The 22,565-nt window shown below is 41.5% G+C and overlaps 1 protein-coding gene across 1 annotated transcript in view; it reads right to left on the reverse strand.

Moving 5' to 3' along the window:
- The window catches only part of VIPR1 (vasoactive intestinal peptide receptor 1), a 109,165-nt gene that overhangs the window by 40,152 nt on the left and 46,448 nt on the right, over positions 1 to 22,565 (reverse strand). The window contains exons 3-4 of the mRNA XM_069859189.1: positions 17,143 to 17,250; positions 481 to 584 (exon numbers count right to left, since the gene is read on the reverse strand). Of these exons, the coding sequence (XP_069715290.1) occupies positions 481 to 584; positions 17,143 to 17,250 (212 nt within the window). The remainder of the gene's footprint in view (positions 1 to 480; positions 585 to 17,142; positions 17,251 to 22,565) is intronic.

Here is a 22,565-nt window from a genome sequence, read left to right on the forward strand (position 1 = left end):
CCTTACAAAATTCAGTAACATTGCATGAAAATTTGTGTGCTCCCTACAGTTCTCTAGCTCTTTAGCTAGTTGAGATCAACAGAGCAGCACTGATGGCAAGTGAGTTATGTCCTTTTATCCCTTCTCATCTTTTAATGATTATGTTGGTGTAGAAATATTGGATCACCTGATCTACCTAAGGATAAATGTGGAGGGCTCATTTCAAAATTTAATATGGAAAATCAGGCACCTGAAATTATGCCTCGGCATCACAGAGACACTGGTCTGATCTTCTCAGCTGCTGATTCCTTGCCACTCCCTGGAAATCAAAGGGAGGTTGTCTCTTTGACTAGACACTTGATCTCTGTTTCCAGAGATCCTCAAGAGGATCCTTCCTTCTTGAGAAATCAGAATGCTAATGTAAAAAAATGGTCAATGATCATGTGATTCTGAAATCAATCCCTGGTAAATCTTGACATCTACCCCTCCAGGTTTACAAACCTCTTCCCCTGGCGTGCTGTTAGTGTCATATCCACAAGCTACAGCATATGGTGCAGGGTACACGTCCGTCCAGCCCTGGCTTGTACAATTCCTGGTCACGTTCCCTGGAAGAAAAGACAAAAGTATGATTTAAATAGAAACATTCAGCTTGCTGTTAAACAAAAGTCTGTCTTTTGTTGATTCAAATGCCAGAGCACGTTTCTTCCAGCACTTCAGAATAAAATTCTCCTCTTTTTTGTCTGTTATGAAGTGTTCATGTTACATAGAACACATAAACAGGAGAGACCATTGTGTTGTAAAGTTCAGACCACAAAACTATGTACATTTTAATACCGAGGTGTCCACAAAAGATCTCTTCTAATGGTACCATAATGCCAGTTGGACCTGGACCTTTGGTTGTTGACACTGCACCACTATTGTTTTAGAGTATTATTGTCATTCTGCCCTTGTTCCTGGAAAATTTTTCATCTAAACAGAGCAGTGAAATATTTACAACTTGCACTTTGGTTGTAAGAAGACAAGACAGGGATGGATAGAGCGCTCATTTCACATTATGCAGGTACGGTCAGAGGGCTGGGAACTGAATACACACCTTGCCTACAAGTTGAGCCCTGATCAAATGAGATTCCTGGGAACTCTACTGGACTCTTGTTTGAGAACTAAACACTTCACAATTTGGCCATGAGAGGAGAAAAACCAGATACTTACAATGTGTATTGCCTGTTTTAACTTGTATACTCAAAGACAGGAAGATTTCCTGGATTCTTAAGCAAGCTGAGTGCCTCCAATTGTCTAAAAGAGCCTTAATTAATATAAGAACATCTCTTCCCTTCAGCCAAAACTGACAAAACTGTGAAGTTTACATGCCTTTTTGATACTCTGCACTTCCTGGTCCATGTGGGATTGTAAGGAGGCCGTCCAGTACAAAGAATATCTCACTTCATCAGACATCTCTGCTTCCTGTCCCAGCTGGACCTCAAACTCACATTGGCTAGAAGCTGTACAGACATTAATCAAGCAAAAGAAGGAAAGATCAACCATCTTACCAGGTACTTCTTACCCTAAAAGGTTTGTGGTATAAATCACCAAGACAGATCTTTTTTTAGGCAGAAATAACAAAGCAACAACATATCCAATAGTACGCGGCAAATTCTCCCAGCACCACTATGACCACTGGTCCCTATCTTCATATGAAATGCATCACGATGGCTTACCTTCAGTGTCATTTATCATTTAAAACTATCTGCCATTCCAGACTAGAAAGCTGGTACAATAAGCCAGAATGAACAAACAGTAGTCAAAAGTCACTTCTGAGATGAAGAATTACATCAGTGAAACTTAAGAGCTTTGCAAACATTTCCAACAATGGGGTTCTTTGCACACAGGAACAATAAAACTTCTGCAAACAGAAGCAAATCAATTATGCAGCTGTGAGTCATGAAAATAGTCAAGCATCACCTCCAGGAATTTCTGACAATTGAGTTGTCTGAACTTTCTCCTAATCATAGACCTGTCTTGCACTGAAATAATTAGCAGCTGATCCCCTGGCTTCATTCACTTCTTGAATCCCTGTGAGAGGTGGATTTTAACACTGAAACTTGCCCCTGTAATTTGTCCTTACAAAAGATTTAACTTCTAGTGCTTTTGTTCATTTAAACGACTGCTCCAAAAGTAGTTAACTTCTGCACACTTTGTAGGTTCCTGTTCCCCAGGCTTTTTCTGCACGGTCATTGTTTGCATTTCTTTGTACTAGGGTTCATATCAGGATCATAAGAGATCTTGTGCAAATAAATCAAGGACATGACTGTTCAGTACTTTCTTCTTTCTTTTTAGGTGTTATGCAATTTCTGTTATTTCTCCTTCATTACAATGGATCCCATTATCTGAACTTTTCTGTTTCTCTTCCCTTGCTCAAGACTCCTCCCCTCTGTTTGGGAATGCCTTTAGCTTTCACAGTAGTTTAGATTCTTTGCTTCTTATTCTCAGTGAACTAAGGAATGCTTGCTTCAGATTAATTTCCTCATATGTCTCTTATTTCTTCTTTTTAAGTGCACTTCCCCACAACTGTTTCATTCTTCTGCAATTCTTCTGTTCACCGCGTTTCCTCATGTTCAGCTGGAGCTTCTTGTGTTTGGCCATGGTAAGAAAACACAAAGGCAATTAGAAAGTGCATTTGTGAATTGTGTAACCACAGTCCTCTTATGGGTGCTGCCAGGAGCACAGAACAAAATCCCTGGTTCATGATTCAGGCGTACATAACCTCTGCAGAAGCACCAGGCACATGGTCTCATGAAGACAGAATATTATTTATGAGGTGCTGCTACTGATGTTGCAGTGATATGTTGACCTCCAGCTCATCCACAGCAATTCTTTGTGGCAAAAAGGAGTTAAGGCAACCGGACTAAATTGTTTTCATTGTAGTGCAAATTAAGTTAAATATCTCTGCAGCTGCCAAAGGTGCAAATCATGCAGGTTGGGAGCCATTGTGGCTCAGAAGGTGCACAATAATTGCTAAGGTGCAATAACTCAGTTGTGTATCTGAGTCCTGAGCAACACATCACCAGGACACAATCAGAAGAATCTCAGAACTACAGCTCTTTCACTGCCATCTTCTCTGTTTGCAGACGTCAGGACAGAGGATTTTAAAAGTGAGGTTTTTAAAGGGAACAAGGTGATGACCTTCTCATAAGCCAGGCAGCAGGACATGGACATGCAAAGAGAGCAAAATAAATGGAGTGCAGAAATGGAAGGAAAGAAGTTCTCTAAGGATGGCAAATAAAATGTGCACAGGTAAGTCTCATACAAGCTAAAGAGACTATAGCTACTGCTGGAGAACCAGGACAGGAAACTAAGCAGTCAGCTTTCCAGAAGTTTGCTGTGGAATAAAAGCCACTGCTTCCAGGAGAGAATTACAAGTGTAAATATAAGTCTAGACCTTTGTCTCATTTTTATCACTGTTTATGACTGTAATAGAATCATAGAATGGTTTAGGCAGGAAGGAACCCTAAAGATCCAGTTCCAACCTGCCCTGTGCCATGGGCAGAGATGCCTTCCACTGGATCAGGGTGCTCAAAGCGTCATCCAACCTGGCCTTGAACACCTCCAGGGATGGGGAATCCATCCAACCTGTGCCAGTGCCCCACCACCCTCACAGTAAAAACTTCTCATTATGTAATTTAAATCTCCAGTCTTTCAGCTTAAAATCATTACCGCTCGTCCTATCCCTGCACTCCCTAATGAAGAGCCCCTTGCCAGCTTTAATGCATAAATCACTATTGTATGTCAATGAATAAAACACTATTAAAATGCAAGGGGCAAAGCCACAGGATTGAATAACCAGTATTCAAGAAGTTTTACTGCAACAGTCCCTTACAGGTTCGTGTGTAGCACAGTAGGCTGCCATTCTTTAATCGCATCACCACATTTCTTGGTCCAGTCTGAGACACGAGCTTTACCTCTTTGCAGATATATTGACCACAGAAGTGCAGACTTGTTAGTGGCTTGGCTTCAGGTCAGGTGCCAGTGAGACTGGCAGGGTAACTCCTGAACTCAACAAAAGCTGGTCTGCAGCACACTAAATGCTACCCAACTGCAAAGTTAAGCAGGATGGGCCATACAAGTCAATGTAAAATGCTGTATGTTTACTATATGTAGGTACAATAAAAGATAGCTCTTTCTCACGTGCTTCCTCTGCCTGTATTCCTGGAAGATGTGCTTGCAGTGTGCTGAAGTGATTAATGACCATGAACAGCAAGCATGAGGACAGATTGCTCTTCCTCCATACACTTCAGCATCTTTCTATTATCACATCTGCTGTAGGACAGGAATTCACCATCTGGCCCAGCAGCTGGTCCTGATTTAAGCAAATGCTTCTTTAGAGTTCACAAAGACCTCCCTAATTTCCTAATCCACATGGTTTGATGGCATATCTATTATGGTTAGAAGCAATTATCTGAAGTCTCCCATTTTTCCTTCTGATTAGCTCGTGTGGTTGTACAAAATCTGGTGCATGGCTCACACCTATCCTAAGCACCTTTTCTCACAGGGTGATTCAGAAACTCTGCTCCTGTTAGCAAAGACAGAGGGAAGGACATGGCTCTCAACGACAACAAGGAGGACTGGGGAAATTCTGAGACAAGATTTGTTTAAAAACCCTCACATGTTTATTTTTAGCATTAAAATCCCAATGAAATTAAAAAAAAAATCCTCACCAACACCTGTAAACTCATAATGGAAATGTCTGAGTATTTCTGCTTTTAATCCAGTTTTGGGATATTCAGGTTTTACTAATTATTTTGATTCAATTTCTTCTGAGGAGAGAAGCACTTTCCTCTCTTTTTCCTGTCCCATACCACTCTCATCTTTTTTAGCTGGACTGACAAATAACAATGAATTGACAGTACTGATAACTGAACAGGAGACATGGAGGACTTCTTCATCTTTATCCTGTGCCTTTTTTTTCCCCAACTGGGTGAAGAACAGTGAATCCTCCTAGGAAACAGAGCAGGTCAAGCAGCTAAATGACTTTATGGCTTTGCATCATGCATATCCTGGTGATGGAGGAAATATCTCCTCATCTCCCTCAAATGGAGGTTGCATATGAGCTAGTGTTCCACATACCTAGATTCTGAGTTTATCTTATTCCCATAATCTAAATTTTTCTTACACCCTTTTAATAATTCTGACAGGTCTGTATACTTTTGGCTTTCATTTGTTCCTTCCAGGTCTATCAGCCCAACTATTTCTTTCTATGCTGCCTGAAAACATAACTCCATAATAATTCTAGACATTCTGATGGACAATTTGGTTTAGCATCATTTCTCTCATACATCACGAAACAATCATTCCTCACCTACTTCCCCCAAAACATCATGACTACATTTATCCCTAATTTACACCTTATCAATCCACGTTTTTCTAGATGGAAGAGCATTAATCCTGCTACTTGTACAGTGCCTGTCCATACCTTTATTCACACATTGCTCCATTGATAGTGGCCCTGTTCTCCTTTGGACCTGAACCTCCCATTATCCCTCATGGACCTGCTCAGCGGCACCTTCCATGAGGTCTTCTGGCGTTCATCTTGGTCCCTCTGCTTCTCACAGAAACACCTCAGAGGGCTAACTCCAAGTCTCTTCCCTCTGCCTACAGGAGTCTCGTAACTAAATAATACGATTCTAACTCTCTGCAGTGAATATTTATTTTCATAAAAGTTCCTTGCGAAAAAAGCAGAAACTTTTCAACAATAAAATCCTGCACATACGATTTATTAATTGGGATAGGCTTTCTGGACTGGGAACAAACATATCCAAAAGTTTAAATTAAATTTCCTTATTTAATTAAGGATGAGGCCAGGCTGAGAGAGTTGGGGTTGTTCAGCCTGGAGAGGAGCCTGGCTCCGAGGAGACGTTATAGTGACCTTCCAATACCTGAAGGGAGCCTACAAGAAAGACTAGGGGCAATGGCTATAAACAGGAGAGGGGCAGATTTAGACTAGACATAAGGAGGAATTTCTTCACAATAAGAGTGGCGAGGCACTGGAACAGGTTTTCCAGGGAAGTTGTGGCTGCCCCATCCCTGGAGGTGTTCAAGGCCAGGTTGGATGGGCCTTGGGGAGCCTGATCTAGTGGGAGGTGTCCCTGCCCATGGCAGGGGTGTTGGAACTAGATGACCTTTAAGGTCTCTCCCAAACCAAACTATTCTATGATTTTATGATTCTATGATTTATAAATGTATTTGGGAATGATGTGGAAGAGCTATAAATCAAAATGTCTTTGCAGATTGGGTTACACCAAACAGTAAAGGGCCCGGTACAGCAGTGACATGATTTATTCATGATGTATCAGAAGAGAAGTGAGGAGTCAATGGAACCAAGATAAAACCAGAACATTTTCTTTATAATAGGTGTTTGATCTGGGTAGGAGTTAAACACTGAACTGGTGAACTGAATTAATGCAGAGAGGTAACCCTATTCCAAGCAATCTGTTGCCTATGCCTGGCTCTTAAATGTTTTTCTCTCTATCAATTTCTTTTTGCCTCTCATCTGTTTCAAATACACACTTGAGCCTCAGAAACATGCCTGAAAGTTTGTGCCATAGATGAGGTTCCTACCTCTCTGATCTCAGCGGAAGAAAACTTTTTATTGGCTTTTAATGGGAACCTAAATTCATACAAAGAGTTATAAGGTCAATTATTGCTACGTGGTGTTTCCTTTTGTCTCCCTCTTGCTTCTCTTGCCCTTTCCTCTAATAGCTTCTAGCGGAGAGAGGAAGGTCTGCTTTGAGTAGCAATCTGTCCTGCTTCTCTATCATAATTTTCCATGGTCAGAAATTGATTTTTTCAAGCAGAAGCTAATAAAGCAATAGCAGTTCTTTTCATTTACTCTACTTGAGATGCTCCTGAGCCCACTGGAACGTCTTGAGTTCCATTTTTATTATTGATCTGTCCTATGGTTATTGGGAAACACCTGAGGCTTTCAGACAGCTATAGCTTGCAGTAAACTGGATCCTGAAGTGCTTAGATCTGCGAGAAACTTGTGGGGTAAGTCATGTCAAGATATTTTCCAAACTTGCTTTAACTTCCGCACAATTTTGCTATAGTCTTTCTTACTATTTCACATTTTCAGTATTTCATAATTTCATGCTATAGTGCAACTCTTGACATGGTGTCAGCATGGCAGATATTACCTCCAGTTTCTTCATTTGTTCTTTTCACATCACGTAGCCTGCATTTATTACTGCTACAACTCTGGTGCTCTGAAGCTTATGGCACTCTGGATTTCGGGAAATTCTCCATTTTCTTCCTTTCCCCTTCCAGTACATTACATTTATAAATGTGAAGATCGTGATCCTTAATACATACGGATAATTCCTCCCCCTTCTTAACATCACACGTTACACTTAATTAGGCACCTTATGCAAATTCTGTTTGTTTTCCCACACTAAAAGCAGAGCTGTCAAACTCAAGGACAAATTTCTCATTAGATCTTTTGATATTGAAATTGTAGCATACCAGGAAATATTTACAAGAAAAAGACATTTCTGGTAAGTACATTTCTGGGTAACTGGAGGAATCGCAACTCCAAAGCCATGGGCTGGTAGTAGGATTTCAACCAAAGAACCTCAGCACTATATCACTGGATATATGTGATTTGGGGTGGGGAGGTTCAGCTACTGCTCACAAACCTTCTCAGCACCAATCCCTCAAAAAAGTGGGGCACATGCATTCTGACACCTCAGTTGCAAACAAATCTCAAAGATGAAAAGCAAACTCAAGCTTTAAATACACTGTATACCCAGAAAGCCACCTGTTTCTTTATTTACATCCATGCACACTGCTGGAGCTGGATAATACCAAAGGTGCAGTGTTAAATACGAACGTAAAATCAACTATGATTTTTGAAAATGGGGTCATCCAGTACCGTCTTCGGCCTTGGATCTTCTGTTGTCCATTATAAACGAGAAAAATAAGCATCAAATAGGGCTGGAGGCGGCCCTGATGGTCACAGGGATCAGGAGCGTTGGCTGATTTATCCCCTTTTCTTTGACTTCAAGGCAGGCTGTGCAAACACTTGGCACAATTCCACATAAATAAGGAGGTTTCCTGGCAATTCTGCCTTTGTGATATGAAGGCTCATTTGGACTGAGCACCTGAACAGGTTGAGGGCACTCAGTGAACAAAAATCCATAACAGATGCACTCGACTGCTTGTTTCCTTTAAAATGAGCATTGTAGGAAATAAATAGTGGGTCTGGTTCACTTTTGGGTTCTTGAGGTTAGTGATAATGTCCCCTGTTTATCTGCTGCCATCTGCTCATCCCTCTCCTCATTTTATTCCATCTTCATTCCAATTTGAAAAGCAATATAGAATAAAGAAGAAAGATTGAGAAAAAGAACGCTGGCTCAAGAGAGAGGGCTTAACACACTTTTCAAGTAAACAAGAATAACTTTTGGAGTAGGAGAAATAAATGTGATTCTGTATCTTTGTTTGTTTTTATCCATTCATTATAGATAATTTCTTTTGCAAAAGGTTTATATTCATCTCACATAACGTTTGCAAGGGAAATGTAAGGAGTTTAAATTAAAGTATTCCATCAGGTTCCCTGTAGAGACTATATCAGACATCCAAAGGTCACCTCATCCCTTCCTAAGAAATGTCATGGGATAATCCATGTCCTGAAAGGGAGGGAAAAATGTCCTTCCTAGAGGTAGAAATTAGATAAGTTGTTTAGATTAGATTCTTAATTTTAGGTGCCTATGGTTCAGAGGAAGGAGTCTTACCAAAAAGAAAGGCTGCACAGGACCAGCTCCCTTGGAGTCCATGTCCTACTTACAAGTTTCACCTGACTGTCCCAGGACATGGCTTTACTCTGCTCCTTGACTCACCTTGAGGCAACAGGGATTCAAAAGTGTTTGAAAGACTCCTCATGAGAAACCTGCAAGCTTGTAGGTGGCTTCAGTGGAGCTACCCATAGTACTCTATTTAACCACTTGCTTCACTATCTGCAGGGGCTTGTCCTAATGGTATTTCAAGGGGAGCTCTTCACTTTGCTCTGCACAGCTTTGTAGAGTTGCATACGTGTGCTAGAAGTAGAAAGGGTGGGGAGCAGTGATAGTTGGGTATTACTTCAGCCTGAACCATTAGGATCTGAATATTAACAGTAAATGTCATACATCCAATGAAATCGACTTCATTGCTTCCGTCCCAATGAAATTAGATAATGCTACAAAGGATTAGTCAAACTATTTCAAATTGAAGGTATGGAGAGAGGGTGTAATTTCCAAATCTCTCTACAGATGTGTCAGGAAAAATAATGAGATGACAGAATTAGACATTTGTTGTCAATAATATGGAATTTGCCAAAAGGCCATCAGTCAGAGTCCAGGAATGATATGAGCCACGTTTTGTGTATAAATGTTCACAACAGCTGAGATGTACACAGGATCAAATGGTACTTAAAATAACTTTGGACACAATGTAAACGAAGAGAATGACAAAAGACAACAAAAAGCTCTTGATTTTTATTTTTTGAATTGAAAAGTACTGCAGAGAAAAAGATAACTTTTAAATTCAGTTGAAAAAGCTATCTGACAGAAGAGCATGAATGTGCAAGTTCAAAATGATAGAAGGCACAAAAGAAGTACTATCTTCACAATGGATTCTAATTTAAAACACCCACAACAACATAATTAGATCTCAGGGAAACCTTGGGGTTCTGCTTATGCAGAAAAGGGCTTGTTTAATGACCTCAGGTCAGATTCTGAATGCTAATGCTGGTATAAAATTGAGTTACTCCAGGTTTAAAAACCCACAGAAGAATTTGTCTCCAAGTTCTTTAGATATCAGACAATGTTTGCATACAAATTTCAATGATATTAAACACAGAAGTGATGGAGATACCTTGGAAAATTTTATCTATGTACCTGTGGATGAGCAGATTTGGTCCACTGATAGCTGAGGTTCTGAGTGTCTGTTCTAAATTACTCCACAGCTTTCTCTCCAGGAACAGTGAGGAAAACAACCCCAGAGAAACACCTCCAGGGCACATTGGATGTGCCTCGCTATTTACTGCAGGAGAAATCCCATATATCTGGCAAAGTTTAATGCCGAGCTTTTATATGGCTAATGTTACTGCCTCTGGCTACCTGCATGATGCAGACAGAGAGCAGCAAGGTTGAAATCAGTAGAAAATCAAACTTGATTAACATATGCTCTTGTTTAAATTCAGGAGTTTATAAATCCCTTGACCAGATCGAATAATTTTTCTCATACAGCCTAGACCTTGTAGATCCCAATTGCCATGTAGAAGAATCAGATTTTTCATGATAAATATCCCCATAATTTCAAAATTCCTTTTTACAAAGAGTGCAAAATTAAACACTTAGTGTTGCTTTGCACAAATATGAAGTAATACACAATAAAACTGCCAACTTTTTGTAGCTGGCGTTAGCCACAGGAGTCTGGTTACATGACTCCCATCCCACCCTAGTTCTTGCCTGACGACCAGCACGAAACCTGCTGAATGAGCACCACAGAAATCAGTCTAACATACTGCAAGTCCACCTAAAAGCTGTCAACAATAAGGACAGACACTTTTGTGCTTGTTCTACGACTCCGGATAGCCAGTAAAAGCATCACTTCCACGGAAATCCAAAGTCAGCTGTGACTTGGAGGATTTGCTTCTCAGCATGCAGGATTCGGGCTTGCTGAACAGGACAAAGAGCAGCAGCTTGAAGCCAAGAAATGTCCTGAGCCAGATGAACAGCATTCTTAGCTGTGACGTTCAAAGGAGGGGATATAATTTTGCTGAGACAACTCAAGATTCATATGAGACTAATACCTACAATCTTGGTTTGCCTTTATAGCTCATAATGCACAAATCAGATCTGAATATTCAGCAAACATGTGCAGAACTGAGTCCCTAACCCTCCTGGAAGTCAGTGAGTGGCACAGTCTGGTCTCTTTCCCTCTTCATACCTTTAGCTCACTGCATATGAAACGAAGTGGGTCCATCAGAATAATATGCAGAAGTAGCCCTGGAGACGTCTTGGATCCTTAAATTCATCTAATCACGTTAAAGCTCATTAAAGCACAAGGTTATCTCAAAAGTTGGTCTTTACTTCCCATATAAGGGCTCTGAGGCTCTGGAGTTAGTCCAGAGAAGAGCAATGAAGCTGGTGAAGGGGCTGGAGAACAGGCCTTATGAGGAGCAGCTGAGAGAGCTGGGGGTGTTTAGCCTGGAGAAGAGGAGGCTGAGGGGAGACCTCATTGCTCTCTACAACTACCTGAAAGGAGGTTGTGGAGAGGAGGGAGCTGGCCTCTTCTCCCAAGTGACAGGGGACAGGACAAGAGGGAATGGCCTCAAGCTCCGCCAGGGGAGATTTAGGCTGAACATGAGGAAAAAACTTTTCACAGAAAGGGTCATTGGGCACTGGAACAGGCTGCCCAGGGAGGTGGTTGAGTCACCTTCCCTGGAGGTGTTTAAGGCACGGGTGGACGAGGTGCTGAGGGACATGGGTTAGTGTTTGATAGGAACGGTTGGACTCGATGATCCGGTGGGTCTCTTCCAACCTGGTTATTCTGTGATTCTGTGATCTTTCTCTTGCACTCTGCAAGAAGAATAGCCTTGGAGAAGCTACTGTAGTCCAGTGGCTCACAAATCTCAGGAGCCTTCCAGGTAGTAAACCTCGCCCACAGATCCAACTGATACAAGGCATGATTCAAGAGGACATGTGGAAACTTAATAAATGCTTCAGGCAAGCAATCAAAGTGGTGTTTTCACAGTCTATGATCTATTGGGCAAATTTCAATGTAAGGAGGTAGTCAGGACACTTGATTTTTTTTCTTTATTTGTGCATGGATGTCGTAGTTTGCTGAGAAATTTCTGCTGTCTTCTTGCGATACAATTTTAAAATTTCAATCTGTTAGAGCAGGTTATATCTAAATGCAGTAGGAGGATGGCAAAGCTAGAATCAGCGCTGGCTGGAAATGCCAGATAGGCTCTCTGATGGCTCTCTGCCCGCACAAAAATGCACTGAGGACAATGCCTGTTCCAGACAGAACTGTCACAGCTTGGCTACACCTGTCCAGTTCTGGGCCCCTCACCACAAGAAGGATGTTGAGGCTCTGGAGCGAGTCCAGAGAAGAGCAACGAAGGTGGTGAGGGGGCTGGAGAACAGGCCTTATGAGGAACGGCTGAAAGAGCTGGGGGTGTTTAGCCTGGAGAAGAGGAGGCTGAGGGGAGACCTCATTGCTCTCTATAACTACCTGAAAGAAGATTGTGGAGTGGAGGGAGCTGGCCTCTTCTCCCAAGTGACAGGGGACAGGACGAGAGGGAATGGCCTCAAGCTCTGCCAGGGAAGGTTCAGGATTGACATCAGGAAAAAAAATTTTATGGAAAGGGTCATTGGGCACTGGCAGAGGCTGCCCAGGGGAGGTGGTTGAGTCGACTTCCCTGAAGGGGTTTAAAAGACGGCTGGACGAGGTGCTGAGGGATATGGTTTAGTGATTGATAGGAATGGTTGGACTCGACGATCCAGTGGGTCCTTTCCAACCTAGAGATTCTATGATTCTATGAAGTTGTGTACTCTCCACTAGTCTAGCAAAAGTATAAGTACATGGTGTGCAATCCATCAACACCAACAAGTGGTATTTCCTTGTGTTTGGCTGTGTGTTTCTAGCACCAGAAAAGGGCTGGTGTCTACTGTGAAAATGACAAACAAAACAGGTAAGGGGATGAAGACATTATGTATTGGAGAATGAGGGGAGAGCAAGAACTCGTGGAGTAGGGGAGTAAAGATACAGCTGCAATGATGTCTGATAACAGCACTGGTATTGTTTCAATACACTTGAACAACAATAATGGATTCTGAGTTGCAAATGCATGCACGTGTTGGTGTGCTAGCTCCACACAAGGAAGCTGCCGTGCCTGAGTGATGCTGGAAGCAGCACTACCAGCCTTCAGAGAGACAGAATCTGGATAGTTCTGTTCTAGATGGCTTGAAAAGAGGAATAGAACACAATTAATAATGAATTGGAGTCCTTGCAGTCAATAAGCCTGCTAAGCACAAGGAAGGTAAGTGGAGCAGGAAAAAGAAGTAAAACACATGCATGAGAGAGGAGAAAGGATAGCAGAAGTAAATTTAAAGCAGTAAAGGAAAAAAGAAGTTTGGCAAGCCCCAAATATAAAAGGCTCTCACCTTGTTGTGTGGGATTCCAGAACTTGGTTATTCCCATCCCCACCCACTTAAGTCAACTAATTGCATAGTTGAAGCTTAAAAGCTGTCAGTGATAATTTTTGCTGTTTAACTTGTGCACAATGGACAATTTGCTTTTGGAGAAACTGTGGGAAATAAATCCCTATTACAAATGTCATCTTTTATGTATCAAAAGAAAGCTGGAACACTCTGGTCAGGGGATAGCAAGTAATTCAGCTTAATAACAGAAGATGCCAAAAATATGTTTATCCATTGCCTTCACATTGTACTGATGAATGTCATGAAATAATGGAAATCTTCTGGATATGTGACAGGCATAAAAATTTAATGTCAAATGACACCAAGGCTATGCTAGGCATTTTAAGGTTTCTAAATGCCACAAGATATTTTATCATTTATTTACCATGAGATAGGATATTAGTAATTGGAAGAGCATGTTCTCCAGTAGGCAGGACAATCACATTAACTCTTTTTTTCCCAGTATTTCACCCTTTTCCTGCTATAAATATAAACAAGATTTTCTATTGCTCACAACTTTGGTATAAGCTTTCATGTTCCTACACAGGGATCAAAGAGTAAGACATAATCATTAACCAGATGACTGATTTACTTGAAAGTTATTCAATGATACTCACTACTGCAAAGGAAGCACTGCTTCACAAACTTTAATGGCATTAATTTTGCAAAAATCCTATAAAACAGGAAACAATCTTACCCTCCCTTTATTTAAGACCATATCTGCGTTCCACATTTGTGTATGAGTCTACAAAGTGTATAGCTCAGAGAAAATCAAAGCTGTTGTTTTGCCTTCAGAAATAGCATCAGTTTCTCTCTTTAGAGAGGGAAAAATTAGCACATGTGGTCTGGAAAGGTAGGATTCATGTACTGTAAGACATTTGATTGTAAATAGAGAGAATGTGGTGTTTATCAATGTTATTCAGCTCACCTTGAAGTTGAAGTTTAAAACTCAGCTGAAATGCACCTCTATAGAGCTTATTTCTCACCACTGAGGTTAAAAAAAGCTCTGAGACAGTTTTACAACTCTAAAATCAGTTGATATGAATGCTAGCCCAGGTTAAAAATCAGTTCCCTAAATAGATGTATCTTAGCACCAGTTGAGGCATCATCACGGATTTCTTAGATCTACCAGGGTATCTCAAACGGCACCAGATATTTATGTTAAGGAAGCTCAAGGGAGCCCACAGTGCCTACAATGTAGGTGCCTGCCTTCAATCCTGCATTTTCACTACAGTCAATAGAAAATGTACCAGTACAGCAAATGACATCTCATGAGTTAAGTGCAGTCTGCTGACTGCATTGACTAGACTGCTGTTGATGTTAAAGGAGAGACACATAGACACTCATCTTGTACAGACACACCTGCATTAGAAACTGCAGATAGGAGCGCTAAATTTCCCTTCTCCAACAAAGCAAGTTGCTCTGCGTTTCACCCTGTTAAATGAGGTGGAATGGGTATTTTCATGATGCTTTTCACCTTGATCTCTAAGTGGGTTATTTATGATGAAATGAGTCATGCCCTAGCTATCGCTGACCAATCCATCCAGCTCTCCAGTGACTGGAATCCCTGGATGACAGCGAGATTCAGAAAACTGCATTTAACCGGAGGAAATTCATGCAAAGAATTGTAAAATCCCCTTAGAAGACTCCTGACATTGCCAGCTGCAAGGCTAGATGACATTTGCTGAGCTTACTGCTCACAGAACTGCACAAACACCAGAAAACACGCTACAACATGGGTATACAGGGAAGGGTCATGGTTTGGCTTGTGTTTGAGGCTCTTCCTTGGCCTGGCACACTGAGATAAGTGCACAGAGAGCCCAAGTGATGCCCTAACTGCTTTTGGTGGAGTCTGGACTTCTTCCAGAACAGGAACCACTCACTTGCCTTGTCTTTTGAGACATCTACTGATATATAGAATCATGGAATAACCAGGTTGGAAGAGACCCACCGGATCATCGAGTCCAACCATTCCTATCAAACACTAAACCATGTCCCTTAGCACCTCATCCACCCATGCCTTAAATACCTCCAGGGAAGGTGAATCAACCCCCTCCCCTGGGCAGCCTGTTCTAGTGCCCAATGACCCTTTCTGTGAAGAATTTTTTCACAGAATCACAGAATCACAGAATAACCAGGTTGGAAGAGACCCAACGGATCATCGAGTCCAACCATTCCTATCAAACACTAAACCATATCCCTCAGCACCTCATCCACCCGTGCCTTAAACACCTCCAGGGAAGGTGAATCAACCACCTCCCTGGGCAGCCTGTTCCAGTGCCCAATGACCCTTTCTGTAAAGAATTTTTTCCTAACGTCCAGCCTAAATCTCCCCCGGCAGAGCTTGAGGCCATTCCCTCTTGTCCTGTCCCCTGTCACTTGGGAGAAGAGGTCAGTTCTCTCCTCTCTACAACCTCCTTTCAGGTAGCTGTAGAGAGCAATGAGGTCTCCCCTCAGCCTCCTCTTCTCCAGGCTAAACAACCCCAGCTCTCTCAGCCGTATATGAACTACGAAGGAACCACACCTTTGTGCAGGTGAAGCTGGAGACCAACTGAGATGTCATAGAACATCCCAGAGAGCAGCAGATGACCCTGAATGGGCAAGTTTATTGAGTTTCATAAGACTATCCTAGCAGACAATTAAAGGCATCCTGCTTTCATTAGTTTAAGTTCAACATAGATACAACGATACATATATGATCATATATATTATACATATTAGGTAGAATAGAATCATATATCATATACACATACATATGTATATGACTGTGTATAATACTTCCCTCATTGCTTCACTCTGGTGGGATGAAATATTAGAAAAAATTCAAGAGTTTTTTTCTTCCTCTTTAACTAACTCTGCTGGGTCTCTGAAACCCAGTGAGCTAATGCTGTTCTCAGAAGAAGAAAGGGCACAAAGTGTCAACAGCAGATGATTATTCCACATGGCTGGACCAAGGCACAGGGGTCTTGTCCTGCAAGATGTAATATTACAGCAGCTTCTGCCTGCTTCCCCTGGGTGCTGACGTAGTATTGATGAACTGCTGGGAAGTTTTGGAAACTGGGAGGTTATAACACTAGGATAGGACTCCAGGGATTTTGAATTTCCTTCCTGGGTCTGCAAAGACTTTTGGTGCGGCCTTGGGCAATTCATGCTATCAACATGTGCTGGTCAATCAGTGTAGTGTCCTGGTCTGTTAAACAGGGGTGATATTGTACCCTTACTTCCATTCATAATCTATCGTAAGTATTTGGACTGTAAGGTTGTAAAAGTGGAGAGTTATCAGCTTGGTGCATAATCTCCAGTGCAAAAGAGCTTAATTCTCTGTGGAGGTCTACAGGGCTACTACAATAAAAAAAACTACCAGGAGACAGATTCCTGTTGCTGCATAGCCCTTGAGACCCGAGTTATAAATTAAAGCTTCCCAGAACACCCTGAACAGTGAGTTAAGCTACTTCCTCCATTAACCTCTCCTGCCCATTATTTATCAGGTTAATTTCTTGGCCTGCAGCCAAATTCATCATTTCAGCAGAAAAAATACTTTAATATGTACAGTTTCAGCTTGTTTATTTTATGTCAGAGACTTAATTAATTATAGTGCTAAACTGTTCATTTTGTACAACAAACATACTATTACACAGGTCGATTCAATTTTCACTGCACAAGATCCATATTATTGGATCTCACCAGGAGCCACTTTTGCATCCCTATCATTCAGAGTAGTACGTGTTGCTGCAAGAAGGATAGGAAGGACGCTGTAATGGTTTGGGCATTCATATATGGCTTGGAAACCTCCTTTACCTTGTGCAAGTAGCTTGTTTCTCCCTCTGATGATAGCAAGAAGCTTCCCTTGTGATATGATGTGAAACCCCACAGGCAGTGAAGCCATAAAACCATCTACCACTGAGATAGGCTGTTTGGTCTTGCTTACCGAGAAAAGTGGTGAGGAATCTTAAGTACTTTGGGCATGGCCGTACCACAACTTCTCCCACCTCTGCTTCAGGCCAGCATGTGATGTTGTCCCATTGCCTTCTGCAACCTGAGGAAAAGAGAAAAACAGATGGTAGAACAAACACGAGTGGTATCTGATTGATAGAGTAGGGGAACCAGGACATAGCAGAGTGGCTGTACAAACGTCTATGAAGTCTATCACCTCGGTGCAGGCACATATTTTCTTTAAACATGCACCTTTCAGCTGCCCCAGTCCCTGAAATTCAGCACTGGTGGCATTTGTAATTTTTCAGAAACCCGTACAGAAAGAACAGCAGACTGGTGCAAGAACTGGGCAAATCAGAGTTAATAGACAACAGCCCCCTTTTTTAAGATGAAAAAGGTAAAAATGCCTAATTAAATCTCTGTCTTCCTTGCCTTTATCTCTCCTTATTGCAATAAAATACTTGGTCCGAACATGGGAGACATGCTCCTCTTCCTTCTCTGCTTCTCCTAAGCTTCTCTCAACTTGAAATGAGATGATTGTGCAGGGGTTGTACTCAGCAGGAAAGGGACACTGACAACGAGGGATCAGAAGCCAAACTCCTTGCCCAGGAGCAGTTTTTTCCTCCTTAAAAAGGGAGAAGGTACAAAACAACCCTGGAGGCAGAGGAGGGACAGTGCCATCACCAGGAGATGCTCTCTATGGAAGAGTGGTGCAAGGTGGTACATTACTAGCTATCCAAGCTAGGAATGAAGGTATAACCAACAGAGCTAAACTTCAGAGAGAAAACAGGATTTTGTTAAAATTAAACATTTCTGAACATTTTCAGGATAGAATAAAAATTTCCTCTGAGAAAAAAAAATGCACATCTTTCCTACAGAGTTATAATATGCTCTGGTTTTGCTCTTTTATTTCTGCTTTCTCAGAAGACATTAATGACAACACACACATGCTGTGCTGCTAATTAATGTAACATTAGCACTGAAGCCAATAGGAGATGGCAGGCCTGAATTAAAAAATGTAATCAGGCATGGATTTGTCTCAATATGTTACATTATGGAGTTCTTATTAGAATCTTGAAAACAGTTCTTTTTCCCCTTTACATTTCCAACAGACAGGCATCTAAATTGCTGCCTGGGTTAGAAAGATGGGTTGTCAACAGACTTCACTTTTTTATAGCACCTCTGCTCTCAGTTATTTGTCATGCCCCATTAGATTGCAACACTTCCCCAAATGTGACTAACGTGTTGCTGTTAAGGGCAACAGCCTAACAAGAGAAACTAGAATATGAAGAAGACAGCTTTATGAAAATACCTCTCGCGTGCAAGCAAAGGGAACTGTGAAAACCACTGTCAAGCTGCATTTCTTGGTAATTACATACCGATCTAAAATTCCTCCTTTAAATCACCTTTTACTACATGAGCTAAGAAAACCACTGGTGTCATCATCAGTCTGTTCAGACTGAGGCAGCATGCTGTCTGAGATCAATAAAGAGAGCACACAAAAATGCTTTGAAGCTGAAAAAGAACCCTCAGCTCTCTTTCAAAGTTACTTTACGGATTTTTCCTTCCTTCCTTCTTTCTTTCATAAGCTAACAGAACTTTTCAAATAAAATCCTGAGGTGAGCCTGAAAAATGAAATAACTGACGGCATCTTCTTCGTGCATACTTTTCTGTAGTGTTCATTAAAATTCAGTTTTCCTGTTTCTAATACCATGTACAAAGCTCAGTTTCCACAGCTTCAGACTTCTCTGTCACCAAACAGCCAGCAGCTCCAAATGTATTACGATATAAGTTATTCTGCCCATGGAAAATAGATGATTTCATGACATGATCTTTCATGTACTACGATCTTTTCCTCCATCAATCTTATTAAATTATAGTGCACCCATTACCTCAGGACAGGTTATAATGCAAAATAAAATAGAAGGTGATAGTATCAGATGGCTTTTTAAATGTCTTGAATTATGCACTTTGAGAATTTTTGTGATTTGCATCTTTTTCGGTTTTAGCATTTTCTCACAACCACCTGTGACACATGAAAAAAGCTTTTAGGTGTTCACTTCTGTAAGAAAAGTTCTTTGATTAAAATAAAGCGAAGACACACAAGACTGGCCTTGCAAGACAGACAAAGATCTTTAAAATTATTGCCTTTATAAAGACCTCATACATGCCTATTAGTTCTTCCAACACCATTCTTTCCTTCTTGCCCCTGCAGATGTGCTGAAAATATTTGTGCAGCTGCCTTGGAAGGGTCCCGGTTTTAAAAATGGGATTTGTATCCTTTAAATTTCATGCATCTAAAAGTCAGAAGTGTAAACCTAAAGAAGCCAATTGAAACCAGAGCTCTGGCTGGCAGTTCACATCACTGTTGGGTGGTTATCTAAAGTTGAAAAATGAATCATTTTTTGGAGGTGTCCTCTTGTCTCCTATGACTAGAAGAGGGCACGCTCAAGTTTAATGAATTAGAACAATGCAAAGAAAGACACCCGTAAGATGCTTTGCATTTGCAGCCAAATGCTTGCCGCTCATCCTGTTGTCATCCCATTACAACATCAGGCCACAGTTTGTGCCTGTCCATCCAAGCCAGGGCACAGACAACCTTAAAAAAGCCTTCCAGAAAATGGTTTTCTTTCTCCAAAACAGATAGACTTTACCCTAGCAAACCGCTAGCATCAGGGTGTTGGCAGGCAATATTCAGTCATGTCAGCACGACAGATCAATACTTAAGAAAACTAGTCGGCAGGAGAAACAGCTGCAATGTGCCTTGGGAAAAGGAAATCCCTCTCTTCCCTGTGGCATCACTTGGCCTTCATGAACGTAATCAGGATGACAATTTGTTTTGCCTGATCAAATCACATTTGGTGATTGCCAAGTGCTTCTCTGTTAATTAATTAGGTGTTGTCTTCTCCCTTGCACACAGGATCTGCAAAGGTATTTATCAATCCTTACCCAAGGCAGCGGGTGCAAGTAAGCCATAAATACACCTACCCTTTAATTCTATTTCAATAAAAAGAACCGCTCTGCTCATTTGCTTGTTACTGAAAGCCAAGAGATACACACTGCTGAGGGCTGTGCTTTGCTTTGGAAAGGATCACAAATGAGTCTGGAGAAGCAGTGTAAAAATAAGCATGTGACTTTTTCAAGACAGCAGCATTTGCTACACCCCTATGTAATCAGGTACACTCTTGTCATTATAAATATATAGATATATAAAAGACAGTCTTCCTTTTCAATTACTTTGACCGTGACTTCCAGACTCTCAGCCTCATCCTGCTGTTGCCTGGTAGACTGCGAAGTGCTCTCTGGAGCCAAATATATTCTTCTGGAGGGCTGCAGAGACAAATCCTTAACAACTCTAATGAAGCTGCCTTTTAACCTTCATTCAGATAAGCAGATTAAACCGTTCATCATTGCACTATAAGTCACACAATTAGTGTAATTACTAGCAGCCACCTCTCTCCCTCTTGAAGGGAGCTCCTGAAGTCTTGCTCAAAGAATGGGCTTGGAGGCTGTTGGCCACATGCTGGACCTCAGATCTTTACATCCAGCAGCTCAGTCCCACTCTTGGCAAGCCAAATGTCCCAAGTGCAAGCCAAGGGCTACATCAGCCTCAGATAGTCTTTGGAGACCCATCCCCCAAAAGGTTCTGACTTTGAAGTAACTGAGGACCACTGACATAGTCCTGGCTGCAATGAATTAGGAAACCTAATTCACCTTCTGCAGAAGGTGGTAACCTTTTCCACTGCCTCTACTAAATGTGAATCGAAGCTCAGGCCCTCATTTCCCCTCCCTTTAAAAGAATAATAAACAGAAAACCGGTCAATTGTCATGAGGCACAGGTAGTTTGCAAAATCAGCAGACTAGAGCATAAAAAACATTTATTTGAGTAATATCTACACTTACAGCAAATACATGGTTAAAGCTTATCTAGGAAGCAGCAGAGAGTAACTTTCTTTTATGAATAAACATAACTTCCAGAGCTTCGGCATGGCTCTGAGATGTGACTAGGTTTGGCTGAGGAAAGAAATGAATGGCAGTAGGCTGGTGCCAGGCACTCTCGTAACCTACATGAACTCCCAGTTCAGAAAATAAACCTTTCAGCACATCTCTCATTCACACCAAATTCTCCCTAATGAAAAGAGTTGCTCCTGGTCTCTTCTGAAGGGCATTCAAACGCAAGACTTCTGCTCTCTGAATCCGTGTTCAGATAGAAAAGATATCCATTAGCAAAGATAGCAAAGACCTTGGGATCTTTGCCTGCCTCTCACCACCTACAGATACATAACAGGCAAAGTTGCAGCTTGATGAAGTTAAGCTGAGATATCACTGGGTACCATCACTGGTTGGTATGCGTGCAATGGAAACTCATTTTCATTCCAATTTGATATCAGCAGGTAGTTTCCAACTTCTCTGGGGGTTAGGAGAGCAAATAGCTATTGGTTGACCTTTATTCTTCCACTGCCAAGCTCATGTAGAAGTGCAGCTTAAGTGCTTACTTGTGGTTTGCCTGGTTTGGTCTCATTACAGCCAATTTCCACTGAAAGTTGATTCGTGTCCCAGTTGAGCACTAAGCTTTTGCCCAACTGAAGGAAACAGATCCCAAAAGACAGTTTCTGCAAGAATCTACTAACTTGGTTCCAGACAGGCAGCTTGGTTTTGGCTAGAGTAGAGGCTGGGAAAACCCATCACGAGCCTTGGGTTACTACTACTGCCCTAGACTCTTACGAGCACTAACTTCCTGTATCAGGGATAATATTCTATTTAAATCTTAAAAGTTATATGTAATTAAAAAAAACCCCTTAGTTTTCTTTCACAGATCTTTTAAATTAAATGCAACTAAATTTTGCTTCTGAAAGCACAGAAATTTTACAAGCCAGAACCTCCTTGGCCAAGGAGTTGCCAAGTTTAAGTGTCCAATGAAAGTAAAAATATTGTCTTTTCTGAATTCACTTGGAACCTGCTTATTGCTGGTTTCACTAGGAATTGCCTAGTTCTTTTACAAAGACAGAAATATTCATAACCTAACCACAATATCCCTTTCCCTGAGGAGAAAAAACATAAAATCCTCTTTCATATCCTTCCTCGGGCGTCTCTTTTTCAAGCTGAAATGTCCCAGCCTATTTAGCTGCTTCTAGCGTGGAAGCAGTTCCCTATCATTTCTCTCTTGTGTCTTTTGTGGTTTTAATTTTACCACATCCTGACTTGCCCTGGACTTGCAGAATAGGTTTTTACCTTATTTTTCTGTGACAGATTGGGTTTGACCAGGGCTAGCTTGGCTCCAGGGTTTCAGTAAACGAATCCCACCACCCTTTCCTGCAAAATTCAACTCTCTTCTTCCCATATTCATTGCTGTGCCCTCCTGCTCGCCACCCCAGCCTCACTCATACACTCATCCTGCAGGCATCTCTCCCCCCCTAG

The sequence above is a fragment of the Phaenicophaeus curvirostris genome, chromosome 6 (assembly GCF_032191515.1).
Source record: "Phaenicophaeus curvirostris isolate KB17595 chromosome 6, BPBGC_Pcur_1.0, whole genome shotgun sequence".
In the NCBI taxonomy this organism is placed as follows: Eukaryota; Metazoa; Chordata; class Aves; order Cuculiformes; family Cuculidae; genus Phaenicophaeus; species Phaenicophaeus curvirostris.